The sequence below is a fragment of the Centruroides vittatus genome, unplaced genomic scaffold (assembly GCF_030686945.1).
Source record: "Centruroides vittatus isolate TY-2023 unplaced genomic scaffold, ASM3068694v2 scaffold_450, whole genome shotgun sequence".
NCBI classification, from domain to species: domain Eukaryota; kingdom Metazoa; phylum Arthropoda; class Arachnida; order Scorpiones; family Buthidae; genus Centruroides; species Centruroides vittatus.
Window position 1 is genome coordinate 1,200,566 of NW_027122709.1, and position 23,401 is coordinate 1,223,966.

At 37.2% G+C, this 23,401-nt stretch overlaps 1 protein-coding gene across 2 annotated transcripts in view; it reads left to right on the forward strand.

Moving 5' to 3' along the window:
* The first annotated feature begins 3,339 nt into the window (after positions 1–3,339).
* Positions 3,340–23,401, forward strand: part of LOC136989190 (irregular chiasm C-roughest protein-like) — a 58,775-nt gene continuing 38,713 nt past the window's right edge. For both annotated transcript variants that reach the window (XM_067287276.1, XM_067287277.1), the window contains exon 1: positions 3,340–3,427. In XM_067287276.1, coding sequence (XP_067143377.1) covers positions 3,388–3,427 — 40 coding nt within the window. In that variant the 5' untranslated portion in view covers positions 3,340–3,387. The remainder of the gene's footprint in view (positions 3,428–23,401) is intronic.

A 23,401-nucleotide genomic window follows, 5' to 3' on the forward strand; every position in this document is an offset into this window, starting at 1 on the left:
TGATGTTAATTTAGGACAAAATGATATAAGGTGAACATATAATAGGAGGGAATGGAAGGAAACATTTCTCTATTAGCAGAAGGGAGCACCTAAATTCTACCTTAACGGTAAATTAATAGTTTAGACTAAAAGATACGAAGAGAAATAAGACTACAAAAGCTAGTCGCCTAATTTTATAAAAGGAAAAAAATTTGATGACGTATCCTTGGAAAATCCGAAAAGACCAAGGATTAGGGTGGCGCTAAACAAACCTAGGAGGGGACGATTAAGGGGGCGAGCAGTTAGAAAGGATTCGTGCCAGGCATAGAAATCCGAGGAAAGTTTGGCCTTTAGTAGAACGAACGGTACAAAGGAGTCGGAAAGGAAAACAACCGAAGTACAAAGAAACCCATTCCCGGAAATCATTTCTATCATATCCAACACAATAATATCTATTTGTCGGAAAGACGTCTTCTGTATTCTCCGTATACTTTCGTTGTTTCGGAGAGGCACAGAAAGGATAAACCAACAACTGCAACCTCCGCACCGTAGGATGCATTCGATTGGGTGTGGGGCAACTACAGTATTTATCCTTCTTGCCAAAAACCCTGCTAAAATCTAATAAGGCAAGATGTCACCTATGTTAACTCGTATTACGTTTCGTCTCTTCCCCCTTTTAAGTACACCGGAAGGAAATAAAAACCGGATGCAATCTTTCCGTTACTTCCGAAAATTCGAAAAGGTGATAGATATTTTAGATAGTGAGGTGTACGCTTTTAAAACCAAGGATTTATTTTATATCCCGGTAAATATTTGATATCGATGACGCGAGTAAAATATTTACCATTTTCGAAAGTAGTTGGAAGGAAACGTTAAAGATGGCGGGTAACAACTGTCGAATACAAAATGAGAACGGTGGGTAGAGTTGCTTCTTCTATTTTACTTTATAAACACATTATTACTACAAAAACTGATACGGCGAAATCCTATCTTTAGGTAGAATCATTTGAAACAGAACAAAATCTTCATCTCTACCCAGTCGATTTAGTATCCTCTTTGACTTTAGAGGATGCTAAGAGATGAAGATGTTGGATAACCTCTCCGTAAAAATGAGGAAGGGTAGATTTATCGACCTTACACTCTTGTAGATTAATTAAATTAATCATACTAGAGCCAAATCGCGGAAGAATAGAGAGATACGAGAATGCGCTCTCGGTGTAAGAATGCTTTACAATGAAAGGCCAGTAGGTTAAAAATGTATTTTTATCCAAAAGAGATTTTAGCCGTTTCCGACCGAACACGAACAGACACTTTCCTCCAAGTAATATTCACATTCATACATTATACATTGAGTGAGAGTATATCAACCGGTTGGCTCAACCCGAGACGAAAAATATTCTTATATTACGGAAGCATTCAGTATTCTTTCTAAAATTTCACATATTATAGTTTAAGTGGTAGGACAGAAGATACTTCTATTGTGTCAACAAGTTACCGTACCAATTTTACGACTCACTTCACGTCGTAAACGTCTTCACTTTACACCTCGATGAGGTACAGTACAATGCCCCTTTTCCCCTTCTTTCTAATCACCACAGATAGAAAATTTTGACTGTTTAGCTCCATCACTTATCTTATTCTCACTACTGATAGTGAGAGTAAGAGAGGATATACCTCTGTTTTAGTTATTTATAGAAACAAAGAATAAAAACAATGTACCGTACCATTAAATGTTTAAATTATTTTTTTATTTTAAGCAATTTCGACTATAAAAATTCGAAAAATTTCTTTCTTTCATCTCGATTCTGCGGAAGGAATTCCAACGTTAATTGTGAAAATATCTTGTTAAAATATCTTGGAAACGATAAGAAATTGGAGCCGGAAGGAAACTTTTATAATTTAATTTTTATAATATAAAATGTTAAATGAAAATTTAATGTTTAAAGAGATTTCATCGAAAATTAATTAATGAAAAATCCGAATTAAATACATATTCGTCAGAGTATAAAATATGCACGAAGTCAATTCGTCGTCTTGACCCACTTACATTCTTCCACTTCTCTCGCTTATTAAATTCAATCACTTACATTCAAACATAACTTATAAATAATTAATGTTAGTCAAATAATTAAGTAATTATAAACGAGAACAACAATATTTATTTAGAAAATAGAAAGTAAGAAAACACGACGAGTTATTACACGTTTCCTTAGATCTATTTTCTCTAAACCTCCGCCATTTTGAATCAAAATGGCCGCCGTCGAATAAAAGCAGCGCCCTCGTGCGTAGTAAAAAAAAAATAGAGCGTGATGGACAGACGTACAATACGTTATTCGTTTTTTAAAATGAAATATAGAGGCTTTAATAAATATATAAACATTTTTTTTTAATTAAATGATTTAATATGTTTTTTGTGTACGTGTTAATTGTGATTCGTGTATTTGATTAGTTAATTAATTTTAAAAACTGTACAAACAATTAATATTTTCTTTGAAGTAAACAAAAAATAGCCTAGATCTGTGTACTTAGAAGTAGACAAACTAAATAAATAAATACGTAAAATATCAGGAAGGAAAAAGTTTTATTCATTCGTTTAATTTTAAAAGGATGCATTAGTCCAATTGGAAGTTCTCGACGTCTCGAAATAAAGCAGTAATTACAAAAAAACACCTAAAGAATGTTTGCAAACACATTAATATAGTGTTGTATAATGTTTTAGATAGTAAATAATCCTTTAGAAAATTTTAAAAATGCAGAATTATAAGCGTGGCTCGCGATCTACCGTTTGATAAGTTAACATTAACACAGAGTAACTTAACCTCCATTTATAAATCAAGTTTCGAATTTATTACCTTTAAAAAAAATAGTATGGTAGAGGACACAAATCGCATTCTTACTAAACCGATAGTTAGTTATAAAAATGTATAATAAACGAGAAAATAAATTTTGTTGTGAAGAGTTGAGATTTCTAATCTCTCAACCTCACTTTGTAAACAAAATTTGAATTACAAATTCAATTTACAATAAAGACCGTAACCGTGAGTATCCTAACGAATTAGGGAGAGCGTTACTCAAAATCTACGACACTTCGTATTTTAATTAAGCGTAACAATTATTTTTAAACGTAGAAAATATGTATAGGTGTGTGTGTGTGTGTGTGTGTATGGGGCGATAACTTTAATTACATCCAATACAAATTAGGCAGGGGGCTCCTATTCCACCCCGCGTCCGCGTCGTCTCCCGTTCCGGGCGTCGTTCGCCGGGACGGGAGGAGGGCGAGGGCGCCTCCGGCGGTTAACCGCGGCGGCTGCCGACCGCGGCGCCACCGAGCCAAAGAGAGTCAGTGTTTGGACGATGCGCCGAACTGCGCGGTCGGCCTGTCCGCCGCTCTCGGATATTCTACACGTTATGCTGACGTCGTGCCTGTGCGTGGCCATCGTGGCCAAAGGTGAGTCTCTCGCGCCACCTCCTTTCCACCTCCCGACACCCGTAATACAAACGAAACGGGCCAAATGCCACTGGTTTTCCACCCTCGAAACGGCAAAGAAGGAAACTCTCTTCCCACCCCCATGCGTGGAAAATAGCTAGAGTTTAACTCGTTTCTCACACGGAAACGTACAAAATCATACAATGGACTTCTCCCCTCGCTTCAAAATGGGGTGGAATTAGTTTCCACTCCGAAAAATGGCGAGGCAAAACGTTTTCCATTGAAAACAGAAATACGGAACTCGTCTTCCGTCTACAAAACGTGAAAATCGCAAAGGTGGGAGTCGACTGAAATGATAAAATTAGGGAGGGAGGAATTCGTTTCCGATCTACAAAATACGAGAAAGGTTGGAGCCGAATGTACTTCTCAACTTTAATGCATTGAAAAGAGAAAGGATGAAACACCCGAATTGCAAAATAACTGTAATTTAAGACCTCCACTCGTTCAACAAATGGAAAATGGAAAGAGTGCGATCCCCGGAGGAGGGAGAAAAAACAACCCTTTAGCGTAAGCGATAATAGAAATCGCGCCGACCACCGGAGTTAGTGTAGCGTGTCGCCATCCCGCGCGCGGTCGATGACTAGAGATAAGTGACCAGCGTAAACGCACCACTGGTATTATCCCGTGTGACGTGTAACAATCGTTCCGTAACGTAATCGGAAGTCGGAAAGCTGTTGGAAAAGTTGGTTTCCGTAGAAATTAAACGGAACTTTCGGAAATTTTCCCGTATATTACGATATGTTTAGATATTATATAAGTGGTTATTGGCAAGTTTTCAGCCGTTAGTAAACGTTAACTCAGATTTTTACGTAACAGTTTGGTGCGTACCTTCAATTGTAATGCAGTTTGAGATAAAGGTGAGTGCCAGGTAAGGAAATTCAAGAATTTCTTCTTCCTGCATCAATTATTTTAAGATAAAATTGAACTGTGACGTTGACGTTTTTTTCTGTAATTCTATAGTTGATTTCGTATTCGGCAGTGTACTTTGTTTCTATATCACATCACCGGACTGTCCGCTCTAATTAATATAAATGATTTCGTGAGTAAATTATTCAATTTTGCATTAAACAGTCTCAAAATTCATAATTCATTTACCGTAAATAATTCCGAATGACAATAACAGTTCTAAACCCGCGAGAATTGCCGTTTTTATCTCCGTTTTCATCCATCTCTTCCTCGATCTTTTCGATCATTTCTGATCTAAATACCGTTTTTATCTATCAAAGCGGGAAACTTATTAACCCTGTTACGAAGAACACTATAAATTACGTTTACAAAACTCACAAAAATTATATATAAACACGTTCGCTACTTGTACCGTTAACGTAATGATATTGTAATCTGGATAAATCTGTTTGCTACTTCTCTCGTCTTCGCCCTCGTTTACGGACCGCAACTAATCTACTAATACTATACGGTTAGTTTCTATTGTAGATAACTATACGTAGTTTCGAGTATTAAATTCTCATGTTTCTGAGTCGATAATTGTAATCGTTATTACTAAATTATAAAAGAATGTCCCCCTCTCTGTAGACGTTCGGGATAAGTAACTCGTGATGAAGTTTATATTTTGTTTTTACATTATTATTTATATTCATCTAGAGTCTTTATTACAATGCTATTCTTACGCCCATTCCTAGGGCTTAATCATCCAGTACACTTCCACCCGAAGCTTCAAGGAATCCAGTACACTTCCACCTGAAGCTTCAAAGAATCCAGTACACTTCCACCTGAAGCTTCAAAGAATCCAGTACACTTCCACCTGAAGCTTCAAGATCGTACACTTCCTGAAGCTTCAAAGAATCCAGTACACTTCCACCTGAAGCTTCAAGGAATCCAGTACACTTCCACCTGAAGCTTCAAAGAATCCAGTACACTTCCACCTGAAGCTTCAAAGAATCCAGTACACTTCCACCTGAAGCTTCAAAGAATCCAGTACACTTCCACCTGAAGCTTCAAAGAATCCAGTACACTTCCACCTGAAGCTTCAAAGAATCCAGTACACTTCCACCTGAAGCTTCAAAGTATCCAGTACACTTCCACCTGAAGCTTCAAAGAATCCAGTACACTTCCACCTGAAGCTTCAAAGTATCCAGTACACATCCACCTGAAGCTTCAAAGAATCCAGTACACTTCCACCTGAAGCTTCAAAGTATCCAGTACACTTCCACCTGAAGCTTCAAAGAATCCAGTACACTTCCACCTGAAGCTTCAAAGTATCCAGTACACATCCACCTGAAGCTTCAAAGAATCCAGTACACTTCCACCTGAAGCTTCAAAGTATCCAGTACACTTCCACCTGAAGCTTCAAAGAATCCAGTACACTTCCACCTGAAGCTTCAAAGAATCCAGTACACTTCCACCTGAAGCTTCAAAGAATCCAGTACACTTCCACCTGAAGCTTCAAAGTATCCAGTACACATCCACCTGAAGCTTCAAAGAATCCAGTACACTTCCACCTGAAGCTTCAAAGAATCCAGTACACTTCCACCTGAAGCTTCAAAGAATCCAGTACACTTCCACCTGAAGCTTCAAAGAATCCAGTACACTTCCACCTGAAGCTTCAAAGAATCCAGTACACTTCCACCTGAAGCTTCAAAGTATCCAGTACACTTCCACCTGAAGCTTCAAAGAATCCAGTACACTTCCACCTGAAGCTTCAAAGAATCCAGTACACTTCCACCTGAAGCTTCAAAGAATCCAGTACACTTCCACCTGAAGCTTCAAAGAATCCAGTACACTTCCCCCTGAAGCTTCAAAGAATCCAGTACACTTCCACCTGAAGCTTCAAAGAATCCAGTACACTTCCACCTGAAGCTTCAAAGAATCCATTATTTTCACCTCTTCGCGCGAATCAAAGTTTCTTAGAATAGTTATTCAAATTACTAATTTATTTTTAAAAAATATATATACTTGTACTTTTAATTTATATTACGTTTAAGTTAATTTCTGATTTATTTTAATTAAATCAACATTTCCTGTCGAATTTTAACGATAACTTCCTTCTTTTTTCCTAGTCTTAAATATCGTCCTGCACACTGAACTTACCTGCGATTCTGATTTATTTATTCAATTATTTATTTACTTTCAACACAATTAAAAATTAAAATAATTAAATAAAACATGGCGGATCCTCTTACGCGTATAATTCTATTAAACGACAACGTCAACAATCAAATCTATAATAATATATATCTACTTAATAAACGCAAAAATTCGTAAATATTTAATGGATTTTACTCTTCGAAAATTCGAAAACTCAATTAAAAATCTCGAAGAACGGAATGTTTTTGTCTGGATCCACTTAATTCTATGTTTAAAGATTAATGTTATGTAGCTTCTGTAAATTCTGAAAAATTTATTCTATTGATTACTGGAAAATTAAATAAAATAAACATGTTTTCTGGACCGGAAAAGAAGAGGAACACGGAGAAACAAACGCTTTTTTTTGTTTTTTAAGCTTGTTTGCGACCGCTCGTTTTAGAGTGTGTATTATCCAACTTAGAAAAACCGCTAAAGTGATGTTTCTCTGGAATACAGAAGAGCGAAAACACGAAAAAGTAAGTGGTGTTCGACGTCGGATTTACGCGATCGATGACGTCTCGACTGCACTTCGTTCCGTCGAACTCCACGCGCTTATCGCATCCCCACTTCCGGTTTTCTGATTCTTTCCATTTCTCGTATTCGGTTAGGATACCAGAAAAACAAAAACAATACTCGAAATTCTCCAACTCGGTCAACTCTTTTAAGTTTAACATCATCCAATTGGATCCGTGCTGTGTTTATTATTATTTTTTTTTATAAAAGGCCTCGTGTGATTCCACTTCCGATTTACAAAACCCGACGTTTCACTGTGTGGTTTTTCCACTTCCGGTTAATGACGAGCGGAACCGGAAGAAAGAAAACACAGAAGGAAAAAAATCGGAAGTGGCGAAGTACTTCCGGTTTTGTTACGGTTTTATTTCTTGTTTTTCTCTAAACTGTATTGTGGATAAACTGGGTATTACATTTAAATGTTTTTATCCTTATACTACAGAAGCGATGCGATAAATGCCGAATTTATACCATAGACCTGTGAATTCCTAGATTATACTACGGTATTTTAGCCTACAATTCTGTCCATTTTGAGATCTCTATCTTATTAAATTATAATAATTATAATTTTCGGTTCTCGTTTATTGTAAAATTGGGTTCCTGGAACGTTGTATTGTTACAACAACAACTAACAACTCTTGTTATTTTATTCCAAGGTAGTGACTTTCCGCATCCTTTTTCCTCGATCCTTATTTCTGAATGTTAATTAATGCTAAAGAGGAGCGTTAAAATGGGAAATTGGAATTCCACATCCACACACACAGCAAATCAAATCCAGTTATACTATTTCTAATCATAACGGCATCAATAACGTCACACATATGTATAATATGACGTATCATCTATCCCGTTCGATCGAGACCAAAAAACTAATCATTTCTAGACATATTATATCGTCACCGGAAGATAAATAAGTTTCGGCTCCTCCTCCTCCTCTTCTACTCGGTCCAATTTATTCGGCCGTTTTCCGGGTCCGACGCCCGAAGAAAGAGGGGGGAGAGAATCCGACTTCCTCTTTCCGTACGTTCTGGCTTCGAACCGGATGCCGGCGGCCATTTTGAAGGACTCTCGGAAGCGGAAAGTGGGCGAAAGGATCGCGTGCAGGCCGAATGACGCAATTAAAACGTAGCCGGGGAGGACGGACGAGGGACGGACGGGTGAGGAACCGAAAGAATTTTGGTGGGACGAGAGGACGGCCGCGTACGTCAGCCGACTCTTAATTACCCGATTTCTATAATTAATTAGAAACTAATGAATTTTTCCTCCCCCGCACGCGTAATTAGCATTGGTTGGCCCGCGGCCGGCGCCCCGAAAATGTCCGAGTTGGGGGGTTTTTGGCGGTGCAAAAATTGCCTCCCGGAAGAAAAAAAAAATAAAAGAAAAAGACGATTAAAGCCCGTCTAGGGCTTCCTACAGGAATTTGTAACGGAGCCGAGTCCTTAAGCGAATATTGACGTCCGCTGATTAGATTTTTTGACATTTAATTACTTAGCGGATTTGGGAGATCAAAGGGATACAATAACACAAATAATTATCTGCAAAAATTGCTTCTCCTCCTCCGCCTCTCTCCTCCTCCTCTACTTCGTCCAATTTAATTTTCTTATAAAGCCCGTCTACGCCACCAACCGTCACTTCTACATACTCACAGTCGGTCTCCGGAGTCTTCTTTCCTCCCTTCTCCCCGGGAGTACTTCTTTGTTAAACTTGTTTAAAATATTTTGGATTTTTGATCTTAAACCCAACTTCGCTCTTCGCTTCTGAAAATTTCTCTTACTCTAATTACAGCTATAAGTAATTTCTTCTGTTCTCGGCTAGTCTATGTCTTGTTTACATCGAAATATAGTTAGAAAACGCTTTTTGTAATCTTCGTTATGTTTTGCGGCTCAAATTTCCTTCTTTTCTTAAATTTTTTCTTTGTTTTCCATCATTTTCCCATATTATATTACACGTTTCTCTATCTTCCTCGCTGTTTTTCTATTTATTACTTCTTTAGGAACAAATATCAAGTGTCTATATAATTAGAAAAATAAATTGTAATTTGAATAACTGTTATGAGATTTTGTTTCGCGGAAAGAGGTGGAAAAACTTAAATTTTTGGAGATCGGAAGTAGAATAATTGCTTCTTGGAGCTTCGAAAGGAAGTGAAAAACAGGATCAGGGATTTGTCTTACTTTGTTTTACTTTCTAGTTTAAAGTTTCCTGTTCCCACCGATTTCTTTGTGTCCCACTTTTTATCTTACTGTGCAGTCGACAATTGGGATATTTGGAAAATATTTCCACTTAAATCCAAACGGTCCCCGATAATTCCTCGAATAGGGAAATTCTCGGAAGAAGAATCATCCGGCAACACCGAAAGGAGAATAGTTTCTTACGAATGTAAAGTATTCACCGGCGGCAAGAATAGGGATTCATCGATCGTTCCAGATTAAATATTTATTTGTCAAAGCGAATTTAGTTGTTTGTGCAGATATATAGTTGATTAGGTGGCCGTCTGTACTCCACTACTTTTAATGAAATAGTTAAAGTCCGACAGAATGATAATTAGATACGGAGATAAAGTCATCCATAAGTGAAACGTAATAGATTCGCTCCTCTGTTAATTATTTCTTCGCCGTGTTACGTATTTCAGAACACTAATGTACAATTCCGTAATACTCTGGTACAGGAATTACTATATTGGAAACAGTGGAACAGATTTGAGGAAATTTAGTTGTGTGAGGAGTCAAGGATTGAAACGGAAGTTGACTAAAGGAAGAGGAAGTAGAAATAGAATGGAAACTCTGTTAAGGAAAGAGAAAATGAAATAGAAAGTTGAGAGAGGAAGTTGGGTAAGGAGAGAGAGGAAATGAAATTGAGGACTTTCCGAAAGAGGAAATAAAAGGGGAAGTTAGCTAGCGGAATCGGAAGTAGAAAGGAAGTCGGCTAAGGAAAAGGCAAATTGGCTAAGGAAAGAGGAAGTAGAGGGAAAATAATATCAGAACGATAGAAAATCTCAGGAAAATAAAAAAATAGAAAGATAAATTTGCCGGGAAGACTGATAGATTGGCTAGTAAAGAGGAACTGGAAAAGAACACAGAGAGAGTTAATAGTCAGAGATCATTAATATATTTATTAATAATTAAAATGGAACAAATTAAACCGAAATAATAAATAATAACTGAATTTATCAATTATGCATAAGGAAATAACGATACAAAGACATTTATTTTTAATTCTTAAATAATTGCATCGCGTCGGCAGGATAATTACCTTCTTTCATAAATTATATATCGTTAATGGAGGCGAGAGCTCGTGAGTTTCGTTTGTCTCTCAATCCCGTGGCTTTGCCATTGCGGTAGCCGATCGGGCTACCACAACTCTCCCATACACTACAGTCATCAGAGTTTCGGTTTTCCGAGCGATTCACTCTTAATTCTTTCTTCGGAATTATCTGACGGTTGGATATTTAGAACCTTTTATACTCCAATTCCTCTTGGTACTCTTCTCTGATCGTCCGAATTCCGTGGTTCTTTAGTTTACCTCTTTCTTCCAACACTAGAAAAAGTAAAGTGCCGTCGCTTTACGGCTACGAAAGAAGAAACGAGGTAGACACCGACTTCATTTAAGATGCGGGTTTCGTGGCATCCGTGGCAAACCACCATCTTCGGAACCACGAAGAGAAAATTGTAAGTTTAACATATGGTTAAGTGGCGCCGAGGGATTTTCTCGGCTCTTCTCCGAAGACGGATGTGTTCGGAGTGAAAATCTCCGTTCAGACCGGAGTAGTATTTATAGGATTCGCTTCCGGCGGAAAGGCAGTGGCGCCACCCGGTGGAGGACTCCATCGGGCTATCACCTTAACGCCTTCCTTCGATTTATCGTCGGCGCTTTGACTTATGCACCTTCTCGAGGTGTATAAGTTGGAGTATTCTTCTACTTCGTTGCGCCTCCTTCCGTTATTTATGGAGGTTTTAAAGTCTCTTCGACTTCGTTCGGCTATAGATTCTCAAAGGCGGCAGCGCTTCCGGAAGCGAAGCGATCGCGGCACGACGCGCGCCCCGGCTGAAGGAATGCACGGTAGAAAGCCTCCCTCTCTTTACATTCCAGCTATGTTACTTTAACTAAATTATCTATATTATATTACCATTAAAGACAATATGATTAAAATAGTTTTATACGAAATCTTATGCCCCAGAGATTTAATTCGATGGTACGAGTGCATTACGAGTGTGTTTTGTATATTCGGTCCACGAATCGTTAACCAAGTTTGCCAACCTTAGCCAATAGTTTGATGTTTTCTTAGGTTTTTCACTTGATTAGGTGCTAGATGCACCACTAATATAGTTCGAGAGTTCTTCTTCTGAACTCTCTTGTATACAAACCAACACAACCATCTTTGATGCGTGTTAACGAGCCGCTTTCTTAATTTCGACGCAAACAAATATGTGTGATATTAAGCATTTTAATGACTTAATTACAGCATTAATTAAAAAAACGTACAGTTTTTAATACTAAATATCTTGCTACTTCAAAACTATCGTCTAAAACCATTTACAACAAAGTTTTATGCCATACACAACTCAAGTTATTAACCTTAAAATCATAAACGAGCCGTCATACCGTAAACCATATTTTATTCATAAAGTACAGACAATTTAGTTGCACGTTGCAGCAATTATAACATTGTAAATTGTAAGAATCGAGATGAAGTGTCTCTACAAATACGCAAATTTCCCCGACTTACGACATTTACGTAACCATTTCTATCCATCGATTTTTTTCCCCCTTTTTTAATATTTATTTCAGCATTTTCTTCCTCCATTACAATCTTCTCGGCTTGTTGTATAAATAAATTACTTCGTATTTAGAAGGCGAAGAACCCGCTGTTGCAGTAACATCCCCTCGGACGTTTCCTTTACTTTGTAAACTACAAAGTCCATCCCCCGATGTGAATTACTAAATTAATTTCTAACAAACGGGACTATTTCTCCCATCTTAAACTTATTAACTCGAATATGTTTATTACTTGGCGCCAAATTTTATTTGTAAATGTCACATAGCAACATAGAAGGAGACACTCGACTCGTATGATCCCATCGGAACACCACGTAACTAATCAATTTTCTGGAAAGTTAATAAGGTTATAGTAGATCCGAGCTCACCTAAAGCATTAGATTAAGAATTGTGTGTTTCAGATCAACTTAGATTTATATTAACCTTATTATCTTTCTACAAACGTGATTAGTTCTTTACATCCGTAATGTCTCTATTGATGATAACGTATCATCCATCGCACATTCTCTAATCATAGATTCTGTCCTTGATATCACCGTAATACAATTTAAGGTTTTAGTGGGATCTTAACTTTTCTCGTATATTACGATAATTTAATTATGTTATATAAAAATAAAGGTAAATAGCTCGACGTATATCACCGGCAAAGACTTTTGTATGATTTATAAAGTGTTTTAATTTTATATTATATTTTAACTCTTGCTGATAAAAAATGTATTTTGAATGTCTCTTCACAAGTAAGCTGGTTTCACTTTGGGAAAGTCACCGATCTTGTTTTTGTTTTTTATCGATCTGTAAACGATTTTTCTGGTGTCGTTTTCCCACGATACTCTCATCGCTACGAGCAGTTGGGTCGAGTTGTCTTTGTCTAAACCCCTTCACCGTGGTCTAGTTTTAACCGTGATTGCCTCGCATCCCTTTAAATCGTCACGTATCTCCGCTACCAATCAGAACTCGTCTAACAGAGCGATCCATGGGAATTTCTTCTAGTCACGGGCCGTATGATTTCAATTCCGGTACTTTTCCGTGCATCAATTCCGCTGCTCTCTGGTATTTGGAAAACACGTTTTCATCTACACTGTACTCCGTTGCAATCTATGGAACAATAGAGTGCAGTACATATGTTCCATGTATTGAACGTTATTCTGTGTTTAAAAAATGTCAATTTTACAATAGATCTTAGTGACGTATACATAATTATATTTTTGGTATCAAATGTAAAATATATTGCCATGGATTTTACTCGATATCAGGTTTTTCGATAAAGGATTTATGCCTGATATTCGATTACTGTATAGTCATTAGACTAAAAGACTTAGTGTCTTGTATTCAATTATAAAACTTGGTACCATTTCTTTAATTACTTTATCGAACTGTAGAAGAATCCCAGGAGTGTATTGATGGAATAGCTCTTTAGATACTCTCCTATACTTCTACAACGTGGCTAGTTTTTAGTGTAAGTGATAGGTGTCGAATAAGTGTCTAACAGACATTGTAAAGTTTGAGGTATCATTGAAGTTTCGAATAGTTTTCCCATTAGATTCAAACACGGGACTAAACAATAGAGGACGGAAGCAGGAAATTGTGGGTAGTGGCGCCGAAAAACCGTGACACTTGGGGGAAACGATAAGGCGGAGTTATATATAGGGGAGGAGGTGGCAAAATAATTCAAAGACCGTAACGATGTAGAATCGATCAAAGTGGTAATTAGTCGCGTCGACGGCCATCGATTCTCTTGCAACCTTTCAATTAACTGTCATTTTTGGGTGTCGTAAAGCGATGGGCGCCGGCGCCGATTGTTAGCTCCGGTGCTTATTAAGCGCCGGGAAGCCGAGACGATCGGAACCTCGGCGCTAATGGCGACGTTTATTACGTCACAGTCCACCCATAGAAGATAATTACCGTACAAAAGTTGGGTTATCGAGTGTTTAATCTTGCCCGGAAGATAACTTATCTCTGTAGCAGCCGATCGAATTCTTCCGGACGTTCGCGATACACCATATACACCAAACACCGCGGGCGTCGCCCGAAAATACCTCTCCCGGATAATCGGGAGAAGGAGATGCAGTGTTTCCCGCCTATATCTTTAGTCCGTTTCTCGATTTACAGGCAACACTATGTGTCGTTTGATAACGATGAAGGGTACATTTTACCATTACAAATACCCAAACCAGGAAGAATACGAGACTTGAAATGTACGCGCATTATCAACGGATATTCAACAGATTAATTGCATATTTTACTGCAAGTCACGAGGTGATTCTTTTGTTTTCGGGTGCTCCAAGGATAATTCTGATATATTCCAAGCATATTTTACAAAGAACATTGCCAGAATCTTACTTTTTAATCCCGTAATTTTAAAGATAAATATATTTTGCTCGGCATCCCCAGAATTCAAAACACGAATGTAAATGCATTCCGAAGATATTTTACCGATCAAAATTTTCGAATGACGAGCACGCTGATGTCGATGATGCATATCAATGTTAGGTGAGCGGTCATAGTTTTTGATCTTTCGAATTCGGGACATGTTTCCGTGTTTCCATACACATATTCACTATCAAAAAATGGAAAAGTGTTCTCTATATGAATACATCAAGTGTGTGCACCGAATATTAATTATGCAAAACTTCATAAACGAATTTCACGAGTGCGGTTATACGGATCGTCGGAACAAACAGACGAGCAACGTCAAAAACATCCACGGAAATATCTAGAACGAGGATTTATTTGTCATGCAAGTGCATTATATACCGCATTCCGCATTTGACAGCAGCTAGTCCGTTAGGGCATGAAAGTTTTAGCATTACAGAACGTATCGATCACCAGTTGAACCCATAACCCGCAGACGAATAACTGTCATCGTCGCGCTTCCACGCGGTAATTGGAAGAACTAATGCAATATAAAAGTACTCGGAAGCACGAATTGAGAAAATAATCCATCTTTGTCACTCTCGTAGGAATATAAAGCAAATTGCAGAGAATGAAGCAAGCACCTGTTGCTCTTAAGAATTATTGGAATGTTTGGAACGACCGCAACGAGCGTGTGAAAGAGCCGCATTCGTCTTGCACAGTCATCACTCAGAAAGACGTTCGAAATTCTGCTGACAAAGGAAATATCCGGAAGCAAATCCGTTCTCTCGTTACGTCCTCCCCGAGATACCAGACGGAAAAAATCCCGTAACAGTTAAGTAACGAGAAGCGAAGCGTGACGGCGATGTTCGTCAAGTGGCGCGAAGAGATGGCAGGCGTCGCTAATTACCGATGGGCGAGTAGCTTTTAAGAGACAGAGGTGACTATTAAGGAGAGAAGAGAGGTCGTCGGTTACGAAGGAGTATGGCATCTTCTACCGTGCCTCAGAGGAAGATTTCCTAGTGTTATGCAAAGTAGATGTCCACCATCATTCTTAAATTCACACGTTTAGAAGAGACGTCTTCTCGTCTGTTCAGAATCTTGAGCATTTTGCAACCGCAAGGAAAGAATCGCCTGTACCGGATGCCAACTTTTTACTCACGATTCGAGGATTTTCGGGTGTCGAATGCTGTCAAAACAAAGTTAATTGGAGGGATATGGGCCGAGAACGATAAATCTCGCTCCCGTCCAGCTGTCAACGTATCGTCTTTTCCAACCCATCGTAAGTGTGAAGAAGAACTTCTATCATCTCTCGGGAGAATCCAAGTTCCTACTAATTTTCCAAGAAAATTATACCGGGATCGGACAGCTGTCCGTCAAAATCTTTTGCGGGCTTTCTTTTAATGACCTCAGTTGTTCGGAGTCCACCGGAAACCGCTTTGTGCTACGTAATTCCGGTTTGAACCTAGAACTGTCTTTTTGATACGTAACATAGAAGTATATTTAAAATTGACTCTCGCGCCGATCCTATGATTCTTAATAATGTTTTAAAATTGTAAATTTTCAATTGTACTGATCATCGTACAGTTCTGTTCTTCATGTTTTTGTATTATTTGAAATGCGCAGGTAATCTGTACGGTGTGTTATAAGGGAGTGGAGTGTTTATAAAAACGATTCGTAACGTTAGAGTCGCAACACCTCAACACTTGGCCAATAGACAAAACTACTTTGTACAGGTGCTGTGTACCATTCCTTAATAAAATTAAGGGAGTTAATCTAGAGTGTGCGTTACATAATTTTGAGACAGGTATCATTACGGGGGTGAGTTAAAAACATTTTATATTTTAAACTATTATAAAATGGCAAAAAGCATAATTTTAGAGTAGGGAAGCGTTTTATAAAAAAAATTGTAAGTGCTAGTAATTAGGAAATTCGTCATTAAGTCCTATCCTACGGGAGATGAATATGACCCCTTTATCTCCCCACTCCCTCGACCTTTAATCACCAAAATTTAATAACATTGTTCCTCCTAATACACAAACATCCCCGCAAAATTTCAGAAATTTTCGACGAAAAACACGGGAGTTATTAAGCTTCAAACAGGGTGAACAGAAGCTTCAATCAGGGTGAACATCCATATACTATATACAGAAAAAATCAGCAAGTTCTTTTGCATTTCTAGACGTTTGAAAGACCCCTAAAACGACATCAAAAAAAGAGAAAGATTTTAATTTTACAATAGTTATTAAACAGTTTATTGCCGATTTACTTTCGAACCCACCGTCGTCATCTTGCCCCGTGATAGACGTGGCGCGTGTATATTTATTATAATACGTGTACATTTATTACGAGCATATTTTAATTTTCTCTGCAGCACTTTATTAAATAACAAATTTGCAATATTTGTTTTGCGGTAGTAATGATAGTGATTAATTAAACTCTTTTGTATTCTGCCTTCTGTTTGCATCACTTTTGGGACACGCAGAGTCATCGATTACATTGTTACGTTTCAACGTAATCTATAATTACGAGCGTAACCATTAGGTAACAAATCGGGAATTGTTTAGGCTTTTTTTTTCTCCCTTTTTTCCTCTACTCCTCTGCCAGTTTCATTACTTTCTACTGTTCCAGATTTGTCGAAAGTAGATAAGACTCCAAATTGACTTTAGCATTATCAGGGGGTTAACAATTTAACAGTAATAAGTAAGTTAAAGCAATTTAAACGTTGCATATTTTACTTTTATCGATTGAGCCGTGCGAGTCGAATAAACATTTAATGGACGACCGATCGAACCATCAAATTAGGCTAGTCTGCACGGAGAGGGAACGAAACGTTTGGTGTGACGGGGCTGTCCCCTCGTCCTTTCCATCCCCGTTAAAATGCTGGGGTTGGAAGTCGATAATCGATTTACTTAAAGTTAAAACATACGCTAAAAATCGCCTTAATAACAGTGGGAATAAGTCGATAAGCCACACTCAATGCGTATCTGGACACGATATCGGGGTCGTCCGCACCATTACCTTCTTCCTTTGTAATTACCTCCCTCTATACAGTAATTTGTGGTAAGAAAATGTCTCGTGGTAACACAATAGAAACGAACCGTTTCCTCGCAACAAATCGCACAAACAAATCAACATCCTTTGTATATCTGCTTTTTTGTCACAATTTCACGAAAACATACTCATGTTTTCTATAAGATTCCACGTTTTCATACTCCATATTAAACTCAATTGACAGATAAATATCAGGTTCTACTTTAGCTTCAAGCGTATGTTTGGATTTTCATTGATTTGTATTCTTTCTGCTTGTTATCTAGCAAAGAAATCAACACTTAAAGCCTAAATAGGTAAAGAATTTTAGCGCAAAAGCACAGATTTACGCGAGAATTCCTCACAGCTCCACATACAAAGCCTGTCGTACAAAAGCTGCCATGGATCATAATTTCGTACCCCGAACAATAACAAAAACCTAACTTTACCCCCGCTTTACGCAGGACAAAACACCAAATATAACTTATCTTTCACTAAAGTTTCCTACGGGACCTTCCACTTTTCAACTTCCGATATAGAGGAATGACGTGAAATCGAAGAAAGTCCCGCCTTCCGGTTAAACGGGAGGCGGATTGACGTCACCGCGAGATAAATAACGGCGCCTCTAATTCGGTTTCGAATACGGTTGGGCGAATTAAGGGGCAAAAAAAAAGCGAAGAACGTGAGTAATGATCTCGACTCGACTTAAGTACAAACTCTTGTAGATTGGGCGATCGATGACGGGCGAGGAGTAGGCCAAACTATTTTTCCTCTATTGTTTGACTAATCTGCACGAGTACCGGTGCGAGGCACACGCAAAAATCTACAGATACCGCGCTCGTGTCGACAAACACTTTGAATACTAATCGACTCTTCGACTCGGCACGGACGTTATTTCCGCCATCCTCCGCCAACTGCCACACTCGGTGGGGTGCGCCCCTCACGTCCATTGGAAAAAAAGTCATTTCCGGTGGCAGAAAAACTAATTTTTTCAAAGTCGGATTGTGAAAAAGATTTGATCGAAGATAGAAAGTGTGCTCGTTTCTCACACGTATTTTATTGTTTTGTATTCCTCTATGTGCTTCTGTAAAATAAGTTGATGATCTAAAATGTCATAAAATTAGTAAATTTCATACAAATAAAATAACTTGAATCGCAACACTTCTTGCAGTGTACAGCAAACTATGCAACCCTTCTGGCAGTGTACAGAAAACTATGCAACCCTTCTGGCAGCACAGAGAAAAATATGCAACCCTTCTGGCAGCACACAGAAAAATATGCAACCCTTCTTGCAGTGTACAGAAAACTATGCAACCCTTCTTGCAGTGTACAGAAAACTATGCAACCCTTCTTGCAGTGCACAGAAAACTATGCAACCCTTCTTGCAGTGTACAGAAAACTATGCAACCCTTCTTGCAGTGTACAGAAAACTATGCAACCCTTCTTGCAGTGCACAGAAAACTATGCAACCCTTCTTGCAGTGTACAGAAAACTATGCAACCCTTCTTGCAGTGTACAGAAAACTATGCAACCCTTCTGGCAGCACACAGAAAACTATGCAACCCTTCTGGCAGACAGAAATATGCAACCCTTCTTGCAGTGTACAGAAAACTATGCAACCCTTCTTGCAGTGTACAGAAAACTATGCAACCCTTCTTGCAGTGTACAGAAAACTATGCAACCCCTCTGACAGTGTACAGAAAACTATGCAACCCTTCTGGCAGCACACAAAAAACTATGCAACACTTTTTGTAGCATACTGCAACAAAACAACTCCTCTTATTTAAAAATGTTTGAACTTTGGTATGCAATGAGGTGTGATATTAAAGATTGTGTTATATAAAGGATTACAAAAGGAGTCGTCATATATCGAATGAAGTGCATTATGTAAATTTTAATGTAAAAAAAAAACAAAAAAAGATGTAAATTTAACTGAACACACAAATAGAAAATGGAGGAAATAATTTAAAAATTTTTATCAACTTGAGATCCTCTTTACTCCTACTTAAGAGGTATTTTCATAACAATTTACTCTAAAGAGAGAAAATGGATTTTCTTCTTCTACAATGGATACAATTATTTAATATCACTCACCGGCAGTGCGAGATCGTTACGAGGTTTTACGCTTCTCGACTTTGACTTCAGGGCAAGGTACAGGCAATTGTTTAAACCACGAAGTGCAATATTTCATAAAGAATAATCGATACATTAATGAAAACATTTCGTGTAGAAAATATAGCAAAAGTTACATTTTGCCACCGTGTTGTTTATACGCACGTGAATTTATTCTTCAACCCTTTATACGAAATTACGTCACAAATGTTAGAGGTACCTTCCACCGACTGCATCACAAAAGCCACAGTGACGAGGATAGAAGGCAGTGGAAACAGTAAATAAAATATATATAAATAGATAATTCGAATACTTTATGTAATTATTTGTTACTTTTGCTTCATTCGGGATGCAAAATATTTTATTTTATTTGTCACAAACTCGATGCAAATGCTCGTTTCTTTCGCGTAACTCTCGAAGCGATCACCCTTTATCGCGAATGTAACATAAACCAGAAACCAATTAAATAGCTTTACCAGTTTTTAAGACCTTATCACGTTTTTATCACGAAAATTAAGTGATTAAAGGAAGAGACTCGCATAAAATTAAATGAAAGTTTAACATTAAAGCTAGAGCACGTCGATCTTCTGATTAATTTATAAAATATAAAGGTTTTATCGAGTTTATTTGTACCGGGTATGTTTAAAGTTTGTAGGCAGAATTTTTCTTCCAATGCCATATTAAAATGTCGCATAGTTATTTTAAGCGGGAGATGACAAAAGAGTGTATTTTTCGACAGAATCGCTACAACACAGTAATAATTGGAGACGGGCGAAGTGAACACATAAAAAATTGTCCTATATTTACTTTCTATCGAGAACATTACACTGCATCATCCTATCGCTAGTATCGACAGCTTTGGCTTAAAGTATAAACATTGATGCGTTTGCTGTAAATCTACAGATTTACCAAAGAATTATCATTGTGTTCCTTATCTTCTTCGAGCAGCTTCATTTCAAATTTGTAGATTTCGAAATATTCAATCTGATCATCTACCGTTCTTGCTCTTTCATTCTGTTACTCTTCTAAGATGCTTCGAAACAATACATCACCCCCCTGGCATTACTCGACTCAAAATATTTGTTTTGTGTTTATCTGTGTAAAAAGAATTATTTTATCTCTTTCTATCTCATCCAATAACCCAGATGTTTGTTTTCCAATGCATGTAGTTAACCGAAAGTCATCCATAACACGTTTCCAACGCCTCGAGTCGCTTTCTATCACCCATCTGTATATGACGCGTTACAAAACAGAATCAACAATTCCAATACTTTTAAGCAGAAATTTCCATTTTTTAGTACATTTTTTCCCCAGTTCATCACTCTCTCGATATCCGCATTTCTAATAACTTGCTCCTCCGCATCCTCTCTCTTCATCCTTGATCTCTACATCCTCTCTCTCTTCATCCTTGATCTCTACATCCTCTCTCTCTTCATCCTTGATCTCTACATCCTCTCTCTCTTCATTCTTGATCTCTGCATCCTCTCTCTCTTCATCCTTGATCTCTGCATCCTCTCTCTTTATCCTTAATCTCTACATCCTCTCTCTCTTCATCCTTGATCTCTACATCCTCTCTCTCTTCATCTTGATCTCTGCATCCTCTCTCTCTTCATCTCTTGATCTCTGACATCCTCTCTCTCTTCATCCTTGATCTCTACATCCTCTCTCTCTTCATCCTTGATCTCTACATCCTCTAATTAGAAGCACGAAGATATCGAAGAAAAATTTGAATATACTAATTTTATAGTTATAAATACTACGGAATTATTCTTTTAACTCATTTATAATTACTCTTTAAACTGAATTATTTTAATGCCTCTCTCGTCTTCTAACGAAGAATAAATTAAAATAATAAATCATTATTTTGCACATAAAAAAAAGTCTTCCTAGAAAAAACAAACTAATTCTGCGGAAAAATAAATGTGGGGACGACACACGTGATCTACACAAACAACACTAAGAAAGAATAGCAATTATTGGTCTTCTATATCTCGTAGGAATCACGGAGAGCAAATAATGGAAAATGTTTCATCAGCCAGAGATCAAGCAGCAAAAGATCCAACACGGGTTGAAGGAAAGTGGATTTTCTCAGAAAATCCAAAATCGATATATAATAATTGTTACAAGAGAAAAAAAAAACGGTATGATAAATAATTCCTGTCATTTACGAAGTTTATCGTCGTAATATTCGATATTATTATTAATCGATTTTTCAAATAATAATTGTAATTTTTTTTTCTTTATTTCAACGTAAAAACAATATTTAGATAAATTGTGTTTTAATTATTTTAAGTGACTTATCATAGGAACCACGGGGTTAGTGAACGTTTGCACCGTGGGGTTGAACATTGTATATATATATATTTATATTTTAATTATCTAATTTTAATAATTAACAAAACTTTAATTCGAAAATTAAATTATCAGCTACTTCATTCTTGATTAATTTGCTGAGTTATTAATAGTATAGATTAATATTTTAGCGATTGCAGATGATTACAATGAACTGCACTTCGCAAACGAATACGCCTCTAAATTTTTCAAGAATTGAATAAAATATTGACTTACACTTCTATAAAATATAATTTAAAACACTTGGAATTCCAACATGAAAATTCTGCTTCTTCTATTTCTTATTCTTCTCCTTCTTCTTTCTTTTCTCTTCATCCTCCTCCTCCTCCTCCTCCTCCTCCCTTTCTTCCTCTTCAGTTTAATATGCAAAAACTGCAAATTTTTAAAATTTTAAGGACCGTAACATAAATTATATATACAAAGTACGAAGGAAAAAAGAAATACAATATCAAATCTATTACTATTTCTAGCAGTTTTAATCACTATTTTTTCGAAGTTTGCTCGATAAGTAGGATACAGAACAAATGAACAAAGGAGAAAAAAATAATAATAATGGAGGTCCACATCGCTATAAGAAACAAAAATGTTGTCACGACAATGAACAATTATCTATAAGCCATAGTCAGTGTAACGTGGATCGTTAGAAAGGGATGTTTTTTTTTTTTTTTTTTTGGAGCTCAGGATATTTTCATCGACATAGATTTTGATTTTTGTTAACGAGAAGAAATGGGATTAATCGTTCTTCATTTAATGACTTCACAACATTTGCTATTCAATTATTGGCAGGTAGATTCGTAATTGTTTTTAAACGAGAGGGATGAAACCATTTCACACGTAACAACTTCTACCTTTTGAAAAAATAACCCCCACACTTTCGTTTTCTCTGCCCGAAAAAACACAACAAAATTATGAATTATCCTGACGAATATACTACAATATGCGTAATTGTTCATTGTCGTGACGATGGGTTTTTTTCCCCTCTCGGCATTTTTTTCTGCAGGCTCGACACATTGGACAAAGAGGACAAAACAATTCGTTTGCCAAATGCATCTCTATCAAAAAACTTTTCTGAATAAGGCGACTTTCATCTAGTTCTTTCACCCCCTCTTTGACGCGAAGACTTGAATTGAAAAAAGGAACGAAAGTTACTCATCATTCTTCACTTATTTATAACATTTTTTTCCAGAAATATTTTGGAAATGTTTAATAAAAATGTATTCGGGATGTATCGTTACGCTCTGAAGAATATTGATCGATGCCCATAAATAGGTTACACGTAATAATTACTATTTGGGTGGTACGATTTAATAATATTCTTCACAATATTCTAATACTTCTGGAGTAAAACACTTAAAAAGAACTTCAGAAGTCTCACATCCGGATTACAATAAAGTAGAAAAATGCTACTTAAATACATACTGTATCACTTTTTAAATTCAATATGAATACAGTCGACTGTATTTTCACCATTGTTTAATTTTAGAAGCTTCCTCACTGTATTGTAATTTCTATAGTTTTTGTACGTAAGTATGATTTTGACGATTGAATTTTAGAAGATGTTTTGGAGTACAACACGTGAAAAATTCACTTTTTAAGGTATGATTTCGGTTTCTTTCATAGGTAATGCTTCTGTCTCCTTCGAAGAAAGGTGGAGAAAAATAACTCTGCTCACTGTATTCGATATGTCACGAGTGGAGTTTCTAAAGAACATGTTTTCAATGA